Source organism: Cyprinus carpio, chromosome A22 (assembly GCF_018340385.1).
Source record: "Cyprinus carpio isolate SPL01 chromosome A22, ASM1834038v1, whole genome shotgun sequence".
In the NCBI taxonomy this organism is placed as follows: Eukaryota; Metazoa; Chordata; class Actinopteri; order Cypriniformes; family Cyprinidae; genus Cyprinus; species Cyprinus carpio.
The window spans coordinates 8,107,104-8,122,333 of NC_056593.1; the positions used below are offsets into that span (position 1 = coordinate 8,107,104).

Genomic DNA, 15,230 nt, shown 5'->3' on the forward strand with positions numbered 1-15,230 from the left:
CTCATATTTAGTCAAACACCAGCCTCTTTGGAAACATTTGTGAGGTATAATGTCAAAATAGAGACGAATATTAGCACAATAATGATAAAATACTGCCATTTTCTTAAGCAAGGACATTACTTGCTGCTGGTTCTTTAAAAAAGATTGTACTAAATTTAATATGAAGAGGTCAAAAAAAGAAATGGGTGAGTGGCCCTCAGTCTTTCAAAGAGAACACAGTTCCATTTGCACCTTTGCTTCTCCTCCTTTTCCCCGTGGAACATGAAAACAAAACCCACCCTTCTTTCCCATTGCATCTGGATGGTCACCATGGCAACAGCCTTTTATAGCATCACTGACAAAAAAAATCAATATAAGACACTAAAAAAGGAGTGAGGAACTCGATTTTTAATGGTTTGGTCTTTATTTGCAGGTCAAAGTAAATGGTAACCAGAAACAGATGTTTTTCAGAGCGTCTGATTGGTCTTGATGGAGGCATATATGTGGAGTGGTTTATTTTTGGAAGGTGTGCTTGTTCTTGTCTTGTTGGAAATTCAGAAATGGCTTTTACACATGCAGTGAACAATAAGCTCTCCAAATCATCCCACCTTTATTGTGCTGAACAGATAGGATAACATTCCAAAAAAAATAAATAAAACGAAAAGCAAAAGTGAAATGTTAAAGTGGAAGTGAAGCTATAACAGATGCTGTGGATTCCACGGATTTTCCGATAAAAACACTTTCCCAGATCAAATGACAGAAAGCTGCTAGTTTAATAAATATTAAAAATGAAAGCATTTGACAAGATTTCCCACAATTACATATAGACTTTTTAGGACACAATAGGCTCCATGAGACTGTTACAGACATGAAAATGTACCAAACAGTTCAATTAAAAAATGTTGGCTAGGTTTTTTTCTCTTAATGCTAAAAAAAATGCTCTATTTTCTCTTAATGCTAATATGTTTAAACATATGTTTCAAAGTTTGCATTTCAATTTAGAATTTCACACCTTAAAACTTCTTTAAGTGCAGACCAGGTGGTCTCAAAAACAGCTTACACTTCCCAACACAAAGACCACAAAGGAACCGCACTGGTTCGATTTCCTTTCTCTGGGGATGCACGGGAAATCACGGTCACATTGATTGTCTCTTGCTGTGGGGAATGCAGGTTCCCATCCAGCTGGGTTATTGTCACCTGATGTTCAAGGTGATGAATCCAGTCACCTGCAGTTCTTGCTTTAGGGAGGCCCTTGGCCCCGACAAGACAGTTCACCCCGAGCGTAGCTGCTTCCATAACAGTCCATGGAATGTAAACACAGCCTACACGGTACTTGGGTTGGATTTGGTAAGGTCATATGATCCCTTCTTTCTAGCGCTCAACACGTAACACCACAACACCGAGCATCGCAGTAGCAACTCCCAGGTAAGTCGCAGGCATTAAAAAATCATTCCAGTCTAACGGAGGGTTGACTCTTTTCTCTGTAACGAAACGTGAAAGGCAAATTTAAAATATGTTGTACAATTTTTGTAAATAAAAAATGATGTCCTAGTCCGAACCAGTCGCAATTGAAAAAAACAATGACACATTTTTTCATTCTACACTTGCGTGTGAATATGCCTACTTCCCTATTATAGACCTTAGTCAGGGTAGCACCATATTAAATTTTCGACAGGAATGAAAATAAGACTGTGAGGGTTAGAGGCGTCTAGCGTGAATGAAAAACAGAATGTGAAAAGAGTAATATATCTGAAATTCCCAAAGTATTTATAAAACAGTAGGCGAAAAGTACCAGGATGACCTACTATTTCCACTGAGATTGCGAAGTGTGCATCTGATGGACATTTTACTATCCCATCAGGCCATGGCTGTAAAGCTACCCAACTGATGCTGCATATCATATATCAAGGACAGGTATGTTCTTTGTTAAATGTCACAGTATGCAATTTTGGTCGCACCTGGGTACCACTAGCCATTTTGAAATTTCACTGGTCCAAAATCAGACTTCACATAAATGTACATTAAGTGTCAAATATGCCCTAATCGGTTGGGATTTAGTCAATTTGAACAAGTAAATTGTGCAAAATTTAACCGGTCGTGTCATGTCTGTTTTGGACATGGTGTTAATTCACAAACTGAATGTTTTATGTAGTCAGTGTATTCAGAAATACAATAGCTTGATTTGGTGTATGACTAGTTTTTACTCACCCATCACATTGATATTAAAAATCTCTGTCTCGTAGCCCAGATAGTTGGTGACATTGATCTGATATAAGCCTGTGTCGTTGGGCGTGAGGTTGATCAGTAGGAATACACCATCAAGAGAGTAGACATTTTTCTCACTATCCAGCTTACTGAGGACCACCGCAGGAGGAGGGAAGCTCACAGAGCGACAACAGATGGTGATATTCTGCCCCTCCTGAACATCCGTGGATGGAAAGATCTCCACTGTCATATTCCTGGGTGGTGCTGGGATAAGAGAGGCATAATAATTGTCAGTTGCTTAGACAGGATCCACTTAATAAGAGCAAAAACACTGTACAGTAGAACCAAAATTTATCCGATGAAAAGGAGAGCAAGGCAAAATGGAGAGCAAGGCACTCCAATTTTAATTTTTTCAAATTTTTCAAATAACTGTTGATATTTCAAACACTACAACATGTTGATACTGTGGCCACTGATTGATTTTGACTGGATGTATTTAGTAACTTACCTTTCACGGTAATCTCCACACTATCATTGTGGCTTCCATACTTGTTAGAAGTTTCACAAATATAGATGCCAGAGTCATCCAGCTCGACCGAAGGAATGGCAAACGATGTTTCAAGCCCATCACTGGCTGTTAACTCTGTTTGTATGCCATCCACCACCCTCTTCAGCACTGTACGCCCCTTTGGAAAGCCGTCAGATAGGCAAGAAATTTTCATGGATTCTCCTTCCTTCAACTCCGTCAGTGGGCTCACAGTGATCCTGGTCACTCTCGGGGGATCTGTAAAAGGAGCACAATGTTAACAATAACCAAGACAAAATCATATTTGAAAAGAACAAATAAACAACCAACCCTGACTTACAGTGAATGGACAATGTAGTAGATGCTGTCTTTACTGCTTGAGCAGCTGGCACACCATGCATTTCCAGCAAAACTTTGCAGGTGATGCGTTTGTCTTGGTCTCCAGTGTCTACGTGGTAAGAATACACTGAAGTCAGATTTGTAGTACCACTTGAAAATGACCCAGTTCCCGAAAGCATTTCTCTCTCTCCATCCATCCACAGGATTTGGAAAAGGTTGGCCGGGAAAACTTCCTGAACAGTGCAGGTCAATTTCATTATCTCTCCCACTAGAGAAGGTCCAGAGTTTGTTACGACAGGACTTGGAAATGCTGAAAAGAGTAGAAAATGGTATTTCTAAGTATTTTCAAGGATAAATACACACCAACTAATAAATACAACGAGGTTAAAGAGAACCTTGAATGAGGACAGCTGGTCATCATTCTGACAGTGTCAATATGAAGCACAACACGTAATGTAAACAAACCAGTACTCCCTCGCATATTCTAAGAGTTGATGTCCGCTGAGAGACTTAATTCCTCCATCAAATCAATGTCAAAGAGAGCTATTTTTAAAGCTTTCCACATAGAGATTTCAAGAGACTTAATTACTGTTCACAGATGACTCATGTTTAAACAGTTGGTTAATTGCAACTCAGATTCTGAGAAGTTAAAGGGAAAGGAAATTTTTCCTTGACATTAAGAGTCTCTTATTAAATTTTTCTGTTTGAGCATCCCAACTGGCCAAACACGGCAATATTAACCAATGATTTTTGCGAATCAGTCTTGCAATTCCATCTGGTGATGCTAGTGATGTAGAAATTACACATTTCACCTTGAGATGTTGAAAACTTAATTATACATTCTCCATTCATCAACTAAGTAACTACTAATATAATGCTAGAGGACCTTTTTCCCATACAAACAATTTTTACAAACAACACGAGACTGGATAGTAAATCTTTCGAGATACTTACAAAACACCTTCACTTCTGTCTGTTTGGACTTCTTGATTGAGCCACATGTGACCTCACAAAGGTAAGTTCCCTCGTCTTCCAACTCTACTAGATTGACAGACAGCTGGGACTGGAAGCCATCTGTCTCAATAAGCCTGAGTTTCGGTGTATTTGAAAGATTCTTCCAGGAGAACTTGGGTTGAGGGCAACCTGAAGCCTGACAGGAGAGGACCAGGCTGGAGCCTCTCTCCAACACCAGTATCTTTGGTGTTAGCACCACTTCTAGCAAATGAGCTGTGTGAAAAAAAAAATTTGAGAAAATTTGACTTAACTCCACAAATATAATATATAAAAAAATTAACACCAAGACTATATTAAATAAATAACAGACTTACACAAAATTACCCACTACTACCACACACAACCCACACTGTAACTGCGCTCAACTGACCAATCTTTGTACCAACAGTATCCACTATTACCAGACGTTCAAGGTCTTACCTTCGACAGTTAGATTGAGAGTGGTCTCCTGCCTGCCATACTCATTGATAGCCTCACACACAAACACGCCAGAGTCGGCCAGCTTGACAGAGAAGAGGGGAACTGATGTTTCAGCACCTTCACTAGACATTAGCTCTTTTTTTTCACCATCCACCCTCCTGCTGAGCACCACACGTGTCACTGGAACTCCGCTGGACTTGCAGAAAATGCTCACAGAGTCTCCTTCCTTCAGAATGGATTGTGGACTCGCTTCAATGAGGGTATCCATAGGAGGTGCTGCCAAAAAAAAATTCAAAAACCCGAATTACTTGGGAACAAAGCAATGTTTCGAAATTAGACATTTTTAAGTTTTCTTAGGGTTTTGCATTTTTTTTTATTCTCTCAGAAAGTAGGAGAGAGGGGGAATCAGACTCGGATCGCAGTGCTACTAACTAGGCTGTTAGCTCTGACAGAAATTAGATATTTAAAGAATTAAATGAACCACTAACCTTCAACAACTACTGAAACGCTGGCCCTTTGGTTTCCAAATTCATTTCTAATGTCACACTGGTAAGTACCAGCATCTGATAAGGACACATTATGTACAAAGAGATCTTGATGTTTTCCCATTTCCACAGACTGGCCATCTGGTTTAAGAGCAGTCCATGTAAACGCAGGCTTTGGCTTGCCCTCGGCCTCACAGGTCAAATTTAAACTGGATCCCAGCGGGACGGCGGTCGCTCCAGATACTTTAACATTATGCGGTGCAGCTGTGAAAGCAATGGGAAAGTGAATGATCATTGGGGGTCATCTTCTTCAGAGGGGAAGTATGATTCCCACATCCATTTTGGGTTTAATTTAAACATAGTTTATGTGAATATATGTAAGTGTAGCTTACAGAGAACTGTCATGTTTACAGACGTCTCCTTGATCTTCTCATCAGGTGGTATACCATTAACATTGAGTGATGCTCTGCATGTTATTGCCTTCCCATCATCCTCACTTGAAGGTGTGAATTTGTAATGAACTCCTCTCTCAGGTTCTTCCTCATGAGTCTGAAGAACTTTGTCTTCATAGAGCCACTGCACTTTAAGGAACTCCGAAGGGTATACAGAAGACACTTCACAGCCCAAGATATTTTCCTCGCCCAGTTTCAAGCGATCATATCCGGATATAACTGGGTTACTTGGAAAAGCTGAAACGGATTCCAAGATTTAAATATGAGTCGACAACAACCTTACAACCTATAAATTAAGTTGAGATATTTCCTTTTTTTTTTTATGTGATTCATATGTAGCATTAAAAAATAAATAAATAAGAGAGACCGGGGTCAGATGTCACATATTTCAATAGATATAAGGTTTTGGACATAAAGTTTAATTACAGAAATTGGCCAAAAACAATGGTTACCTTTTAAATTTTTGCTTTCACGTGAATTAATTTGAGTCATAATTGCTTTAAACCCATAAGTAAACCAGTGTTAAACATACCTTGAGAAATATTTACTGAAGTAAAAATTGTGACAACTTACCCCGGTCTTCACCAACAATGCATTATGAAGCCTGCTGAAGTTTAAATAAAATTGAAAAAGGAACTCACAATAAACTTTAATCTTTGTTGTCGCCTGTTTTGTCTCCTTTTGACAGGTTGCTTTGCACACTATGCTGTTTTCGAGATCTTTCATCACATTGTCAAAGATCAGCACAGATTCTTTGTCTTGTGATTTAATAGCAGCGAATAACGGTTTGTCTTCCAATGAGCGCCAAACAAACTTCACCTTCTCTGGGCAAGATGACATGCTGCAAGTCAAATTTCTTCTGTCGCCCACTTTGAACAGAACATTGGATGGCAGGTCCAGTACATGGGAAACAACTATTCAAGAGAACATTGCACATTAGTTCAACATTAACTCATCTGTAAATCTCATTTTTAAAATGATTGTTTAAAATGATTTTGCAAATTATGCAGTTAACGTAATTAAATCATAAAAGTGTTATATTATTTTTATAGAGAATTTAGTTTCTAATGCTCACAAAAATTACATTATTATAATTTCTGTGCATCATTTACAAAAAATGCACATTCATGAAGCAACTTACTAAAGAGGAAAAATCAAAATGCACAATTATGTAAATACAAATATATCAAATAAGTGCGGTTATGGGAGTCTTGTATTGTCAAATCAATTTTCAGAAGAAGGAGGGAGATGAATAAAAATGCTAATACTATTTTATGATTAAAAAATTACATAAGTATACAAAACAAAATAACAATTAAATAAAAAAAAATCATAAGAATATTATATTAAAGTCTGTGCTATTTTAGCATCGAGATACTGTAGCTTTTATTAATATTTTCTGTTTTCATCTGTTCTATTTAAAGTTTTAGTAATTTTGTTGTGTGTTTTTGTCATTTTGTAGTAGTTTTTAATTTAAATGTCTATTTAGTTTTTATTTTTGTTTTTAGTTATTTAAGTTCAATTAAACTAAATTAAAAATGTTGCTTTGGTAACTAGCTAAAATATTTTTTTTAATACATTTTATTTCAGTTAACAATGATTTCAAGTAAGAAAAAAACATTTTTTTTTTTTTTATTTAATGTACTTAGCATGCTGATTAAAGCTGCAGTGCCTGAAAGCAGAGCAGATGGTAAGACTCTAAAATATGTTAAAATATTCAGGTTACTTAGCATGCATAGTTTAAATCCTGACATTTACAAGAGAACCTAAAATAAATTTATAAACTTGCCTGCAACTGGTAGAAGCAAAGTCAACAGTAAAGCTGAATTCATGCTGTCCACTTATGAAGAACTTTCAAAGAGCTCCAAGAGAGTAAAAAAAGTTAATGTGCTTTCTTTCATTCAGCCCTGGGCCTGATTTATAGTAGAAGGGGGAGGGATCACAACCCACCTCCTCAGCACTCCAGATAACCCAAAGAAGAATTCCCCATTAAATGTTTTGTGTTCTCCTTCCCTCCAAAGGCTCCCTCTGCTGTCCCAAAGGAGTTCTTCTCAATTACAGGAAACTGCTTTGTGTACTTTTTAAAGATAATATTTCCATTGTGAACTGCCAGTGATTGACTTCATGAAACAAATTTTGGCAGATCATTTTATTAGATCATTTTATTTCTCAGAAATGCTTCATCTAAAAGAAGCAGCTCAAATCATGAAGGTAGAGACTGTGGGAATTTATTTGATTTATTTTAATTACTTCTTATAATTTATATTTAAAGATTTATCCAGTTAAAATGGACAATTAAAAGATTTGCAAATGTAATTAAAATGATAGAATTATTTTTTTTATACCAAATTAAGTTTTATTATCACTTTTTGCATTTTTAAAGAAATCAGTTTAATCTTTCATATTGCTTGCACAGATGCTACCTCATGTTTTTAACATTTGAACCTAAGCATTATGTAAGCGAGAGTTTAAAAGTGGATATGACCGGATATCACTTTTTTTTTTTTATCACTTTCAGTGTTTCCAACAGGGTTTAAAAATCCTGTTCTCTTCACTGAATTTCACTGCATCACAGATGTTCTTACACTGATTAAAATGTACAGTATAATATTGTGATTGCTTGATGAAAAGAAGACAACAAAACATATTACATGGTGCTGAAAATCTGCTGTTTATAAAATAAAAAAACTTCTACACAATAGACATTTTAAAATGTCATTAATATTATTAATACTTTTACTAAATAAACAAATGTATTAAATTATATATTATCTTAATGGTGTATAAATATATGAAATGTATTAATTGACATTTAAACATTAAAAGTACTATTAAATAGTTGGTATTTGATACAAATTACTAATACACTATAAACATTAATTCCAAATAAAATCTATTAACTACATTTTTAGCTTGCTGTTAAATAAAAAGCAATATTTAATAACATATTAAGCATTTTGTATAATGTTAATATTAAGGTCCTCAATATTGATTAATTTACATTTTAAACAGGCTCTTAAAATAAAACGCACCATTAAATATTAAGCATTTTACATAATCGAAATATGATAGTAATTGACATTTTAAACATGTTAAATAAAATACTTAAAATAAACCTTTTATATAATATTATTAATACACTGTGTATACAAAATTAAACATTAATATAAGTTGACTTTTCAAACAAGCTGTTAACAAATGCACTATTAAATAAAATATTAAGCATTTTATATAATAACAATATTTATATACTTTATGCATATTAATTCAAAAATAAAATAAGAATATTATTGACAGTAAACATGCTCTTAAATTAAAATGCACTATTAAATAAGCATTTTATATAATTTTTAAGAATACACTTTATGAATGCTGTTTCAAAATAATATATATATATATATATAATGACTTTTTAGACAAGTTTAAAACACGCTGCTAAACAAAAAAAATAAGCATTTTATAATAATATTAATAACACTATGAATATTAATTCAAATATAATTAATTGATTATTAATATAACATTTGAAACACTTTAAAAGAACACTTAAATTAATTTGATATAAAACCTATATAAAAAAACAAAGATGAGAAACAACACAAGTTGAGATTTTTCTGATTTATTTGAACATTCATAAACATTTCTCATTTAAAAAGTGGCAGTGTAGCCTTCACAGTTGTGCAAAAAAACACTTCACACTTCAACTTTCACAAAAAAAGATTTCAAAAACTTTAACAAAACACTGTAAAAACACATGCAGCTCATTGTGGTTGAAAAATCACCAGCAGATAGTAGAGGCATCATGAGCGAGCGAAAAATTTGGCCACGGTCTTACTAGTCGTAAGGTTTCGTAGGTCTAGCTCAGTTCATCTCACCCAGAAATGCCCTGCGGCTGTTTTGGTCTCGGAAGATGTGAGAAATGGGTATTGATGGTGATGGTGCTCGACTCCAACCGTGGATCCCCGCAAGAAGTCTCCTCTCATCACAGACCTGAAGGACTTCCGAAACTCCTCATTCTTCCAAGTGTACAGAAAGGGATTGGACACGAATAAAGTGCAGAACACATCCACGTTGACGTCCAAAGCACCACGGACACCGGGGCAAAGAGTCCCGCGACGAGAACCCCAAAAAATCGCTCGGTTGTAAGAATAAAAATAAAGCAGACTGCGAGAACGTAAAACCGAGTCGCTTGTCCTTTCTGGGAACGAATAAGGAAGTTTGTTCACGATTTGGAAATTCAAAATACTGACTCTTTTCACACTTGTTTGCACTCGGCGGAAGATTTTAACAAGTAGCAGTACACCACAACCCAAGTCTGTCCGATGATAGTAAACGCTAGTGTACCAGCAGCAAACCGACTGGACAAAACAGACACCGATGTTCCCTTGGGGAACGACGCATCTTCGGTGTCCCGGCACCTCTCGGGCGGTACCGAACAGGACGTTGATCCACGGTAGCAAGGAACCCAAGGAGATCAGCCACGATCCTGCGATCATCCATTCGGTGTTCTCTTCTGATAAAGGCTTTGATACACAGCAGGGGTTTTGGTGATCAAAAACATACCTGTTGACAGCAATAGCGAGTGGGAGAGCAGCGACACGGTGATTCCCAGAAACAGCAGCGCTTCTTTTGAACGCCTGGTAGCCAATCACCAAAAAGTCCCAGTGGAGGTGACCACTGCTTCGTGGGGCATCCAGAAAGCACAAACCAGCAGATCCGCCACGCAGCCGTTCACAATAAACGCATTACTGGCTGTGCGGAGCTTCTTGAACGTCACCACCAAATAGATAACCAGGAGGTTGAGGACGCTTCCCACAAAGCACATGAAGGAGTAGACGGTGGCGAGGGAGATGCGCGAGCCGCGTCCCAGAGCGCACGCAGACAGCGGCACATCCGTGTCGTTTTGGCATGATGGGAGATGTGCGGATAATGTCATCTCATCTTATCCCATCTCACATTGTGTGAGGAACGTGTGCATGAGAGAGCGCAGCTCCCTTTGGCGATGCTGCGGTGGGAACCGAGGTTTATATGTGTGTGTGCTTGCACGTGTGTGTGTGTGTGTGTGTGTGTGAATACGAGAGGCTTGAGATCAACAGGAGCCCACGCTGCATTCACACGTGTTGTTCATTATTCTCAGGAGCGCCATCACCATGAAGGCAATAATTATTCATAATGGATTGAGCCTGTGATAATCAATAGGGCACCATATAATGGGCTCCCCATTGAGAACCTTAGGAACACAGGGGAAGGGAGTCGGATTCTGAATCGAGTCAATGTGGATCTACTGATTTGAAGCTTTAATAATACTAGTTTGCCTAAAGGAACTGAATGTGATTTTAAACCTGTAGGACTTTCTTTCTTGTGTGGAATTCAAAGGAGATGTTTTGCAGAATGTTCACGCTGCTCTGGTTCATACAGTGAAAGTGAATGGGGACTGGGGCTGTACAGCCGAGTGAGAAAAAATATCAAGTCGGAGATGACAAAACTAATAACCTGTACTACCAAAAAGACGCTGTATTATTTCAATTCTCTAAAAATAACTGGCTCGTTCACTGGGGAATTGGACTACCACTGACTCGGTTTCTGATTCAGTAAAAAGAACAGGCTCAGATTACCACCAAGCTGTGTTTTTGATTCACTAAAAATAGCCTATTATGTGACTCATTTTTTGAGAATTGGACTACACTGATCGTGCTGTGTTTCTGATTTCACTAAAAATAACTAGCTCATAGAGTAAAGTTTGTTCAAGAATCGGACTACCACTGGTCATGCAGCGTGTTTTTTTGATTAACTAAAACACCAAGCTGTAGGCAATAGTACTGATTCATAGGAATCATTTGTGCATTCGAGAACCAGATGACACTGATCACGTTGTATGATGTTGATTTAATAAAAAAAAGGCTCATAAAAGTTGGAATTTCCTTCGAGAATCAGATGACACACTGATACAGTTGCATGTTTCTGATTCACTAAAATGATTGGTTCATAAGAGTCAATGGTTGTTCAGAATATGTTTTTGTATCCATTAAAAGTACAGTCATAAGTATCACTCGTCAATCCTTGAATCGACTGCACACTAATCACACTGCATGTTTTCAGTGATAACTTCACTAAGACACATCTCTTCATAAGAGTAATTCATATCAGGTTTCGTACAACTCACCCAGAAATGCCCCTGTGGCTGTTTTTGGGTCTCGGGAAGTCTGTGAGAAATGAGTGTTGAATGGTATGGCACCTCGACTCCAACGCGTGGATCCCCGCAAGAAGTCTGCCTCTCATCACAGACCTGAAGGAACTTCCGAACTCCTACGTTCGTCTCCAAGTGTACCGAAAGGGATTGGACACGAATATAGTGCAGAACAACAATCCACGTTGACGTCCCAAGCACCCACACGGACACGGGCAAAGAGTCCCCTGGACGAGAACCCCAATAAAATTCGGCTCCTTTGTGTTGTAAGACTAACAAATAAGCAGACGGCGAGAACGTACAAAACCAAGTCGCTTGTCCTTTCTGGGGAACGAATAAGGACAGGTTTGTTCACGATTTTGGAAATTCCAAAATACTGTACTCTTTTCACACATTGTTTGGCACTCACGGGAAGAGTTTCAAAGTAGCAGTACACCACAAAGAACAACAAGTCTGTCCGATATATGTAAACGCTAGTGTACCAGCAGCACCAACCGACTGGACAAAACGACAATACCGTGTTCCCCCCCCTTGGGGCACGACGATCTTCGGTGTCCCGGCACCTCTCTCGTCGTGTACGCCGAAATGACGTGATCCACGTGAGCAATGAGCACCATGGAGATCAGCCACGATACCTAGCGATCATCCATCTCGGTGTCGTCTCTCTGATAAAGTCTTTGTATACACAGCAGATGGTTTTTGTTGATCAAAACAACCTGTTGACCATCAATAAGCGAGTGGGAGCAGCATCGACAACGGTGATTCCCAGAACAGCAGCGCTTCCGTTGAACGCCTTGTAGCCAATCATCCATGCAAAAAAGTCCCCATTGAGGTGACCACGTCTTCGTGGGGCATCCAAAGCACCAGCCTCAGATACCGCCACGCAAGCCGTTCACAATAAACGCTTAACTTGCGCTGTGCCGGAGCTTCTTGAACGTCACCACCAAATTTAGATACACCAGTGATTTTTGCGTCTTGAACGGCCATTCCCCACAAGCGCACATGAAGTGAGTAGACGTCGGCGAAGTTGGAGATGCTCGAGCCGCGTCCCCATAGTCGCCCGTCCAGACAGCGGTGACGACATTGCCTTGTGTTCTGCATGAATGGAGATGGTGCGGATAAATGTCATCTTACAGCTTATCCCATCTCCCACTTTGTGAAGGAACGTGTGGACTAATGTAAAGCGTCAGCTTCCCTTTGTCGATGACTGCGGTGGAGAACCGCGGTTGATATGTGTTGTGTGCTGTGCACGTGTGGTGTGTGTGTGTGTTGTGTGTGAATACGAGACGGTCTTATGAGATCAAAAACAGGAGCCCAACCGGCTGCATCACACGTGTTGTGCCTGATATTCTCAGGGAGCAAACCACAACCATGACGGCAAGTGATATATTCATACTGGATTGAGCCTGTGATAATCAATGAGGGCATCATATTAATCTCTCCCCTTGAGAACCCTTTAGGAACAATGGGAAGGGATGTCGGATTCTGAATCGTATCAAGGTGGATCTACTGATTTTGAGCTTATAACTCATACTAATTTGCCTAATGAACTCCTGTGATTTTAAACCTGTAGGACTTTCTTGCTTGTGTGGAATTCAAGGAAGATGTTTTGCAGAATTTTCACGCTGCTCTGTTTCATAAAGTGAAAAACATACAGTGAAGTGAAGGGACTGGGGCTGGACAGCCGAGGTGAGAAGAAATAGTCAAGTCGCATATGACAAAACTATTAACCTGTAACTATACCACAAAGACGCTGTATTATTTCAATTCTCCCTAAAATAAACTGCGTCGTCACTGGGGCTGGACTACCACGACTCGTTTTTCTGATTCATAAAAAGAACAGGACTCCGACTTACCCACCACGCTTGTGTTTTTTGATTCACAGTAAAATAAGCCTAGTATGTGACAATCATAATAGATATGTGAGATTGCGACTACACTGCTCCGTGCTGTGATTTCTGAATGTCAACTAAAAATAACTAGCTCATAGATTAACGTATCTGTTCAAGAATCGGACTACCACTGGTCCATAGCCAAAGTCGTGTTTTTGATTACTAGAAAAACACACAACCAAGCTGGAGGCAATTCCTCACTGATTCAGTAGAAATCATTTTGTGCATATCGAGAATCCAGCACGGACACTGATCACGTTGTATGATGTTGATGATTAAAAAAAAAAGGCTCATACAAGTTGGATTGATCCTTCGAGAACAGTATGACACTGAGACTAGTTGCATGTTTGCCTGATTCACGACAAGGCGAAATTGGTTCATACAGAGTCAATGGTTGTTTCAGAAATATTTTTTGTAACCATAAATCCAGTCATAAGGTATCACTCCGTCAATCCGGGAATCGGCACTGCAACCTAATTCACAACTGCATGGTTCAGTGCTAATTCACATACGACCCCTCTGCTTCATAAGAGTAATGCTATTCGGGTTCGGTCTGACAACAAGAATATTGAACAACACAAGTCAGGATGCTTTTAGTTGACTAAATATACTCCGGCTCAAACATGTCATTCATCCTTATTGACAATGGAGACCAACACTGGTACACTGGAAGTTTGTAATTGACTCAAAGAGTCAGACTCCCACGAGTCATCCGTGTCCTTCGTGAATCGGACTACATTGAATTTTTTTCCATTGATTGAACCGACTCACTGGCATTCATGCCTTCAGATATCAAACGACACTGATCGCCGTGTTTGTGTTTTGAGACACGAAAACATCTTAAAAAGGTTATTTTTCGTGAAAATTAGGAGTAATTCTGGCATACTAATAATAAATAATCATAATAATAATGCCCATTGTTTGCATTACGCAGAAGAGAGCACTTCCAAGGCTTTTTCGTTCTTGAAAAGATGCAGCGCTTGTATTTTTCTAAATCCGTTTCGCAAGTGCCCCAATCCAGTATAGATTAGTATATAAAGAACAACCATCCCATTTTTGTCCAATACTGCCTTTCCGGAACCATTTCAAGATAACTTTTAGCCACCATGGATTATACGGCAAGTGCAGCAGCCATTGAAACTTGGCTATTTTGCTTTGAGGATTGATGATCAAGTGTTAATTTGCATCTCCCAAAACCGCATATTATAGACCCATATCAAAAGCATGAATGAAACAGGCATCGGAAACACTAGGACACGGTTTTCCAAATTAAATATATTACACCTAACGACCTCTATAATGTTCAAGTACCGAAACTGCACTAAATGCCAATCACGCCTTAAAAGAGTGAGTGACTTCTCTAGGAGAACATTCTTGGCCTTACAAAACCGTTTTTCATAAAAAATGCGGGTAGAAGCGAAAAGTCACGACACAAATACAAGCATCTATGTGTGATAGATAGTTAAAGTGACATTTTGAAATACTTTCCGAATTCGTGGCGTGTGAACAGTCACTCTACTAGCAGCCATTTCCACAGCTGTCTTCCCAAACGGCCCACGTCCAGACGCCTTCTGCAGATAGACTCAAAGGAAGACCTTCAGTTCACAAAGTTGTGGCCCATTTTCGCAGTTCCACACTTTTTTGGTTTGTCAGGGAGATAGTAGAAGTTGGCACTTACTTTGACTTTTGTGGAGACCGTTAAGAAAAAGGTTCTTTTTAAAAACAACATGC

At 38.6% G+C, this 15,230-nt stretch overlaps 3 protein-coding genes and 1 pseudogene across 4 annotated transcripts in view; all 4 read right to left on the reverse strand.

Moving 5' to 3' along the window:
* The window catches only part of LOC109047541 (protein phosphatase 1 regulatory subunit 29-like), a 905,211-nt gene that overhangs the window by 596,428 nt on the left and 293,553 nt on the right, over positions 1-15,230 (reverse strand). The window lies entirely within an intron of this gene.
* The window catches only part of LOC109046565 (beta-1,3-N-acetylglucosaminyltransferase manic fringe), a 788,629-nt gene that overhangs the window by 466,666 nt on the left and 306,733 nt on the right, over positions 1-15,230 (reverse strand). The gene's annotated exons all lie outside the window — the stretch shown is intronic.
* On the reverse strand, positions 766-7,657 carry LOC122135001 (vascular cell adhesion protein 1-like). Its single transcript, XM_042712422.1, has 10 exons — positions 7,210-7,657; positions 6,062-6,334; positions 5,361-5,657; positions 4,972-5,232; positions 4,484-4,759; positions 4,004-4,276; positions 3,051-3,359; positions 2,693-2,968; positions 2,188-2,448; positions 766-1,460 (listed from the first exon to the last, which is right to left on the reverse strand). The coding sequence occupies exons 1-10, from the start codon at positions 7,250-7,252 to the stop codon at positions 1,351-1,353; spliced, it is 2,379 nt and encodes a 792-aa protein (XP_042568356.1). The 5' UTR covers positions 7,253-7,657; the 3' UTR covers positions 766-1,350.
* On the reverse strand, positions 9,282-10,356 carry LOC122134974 (annotated as a pseudogene).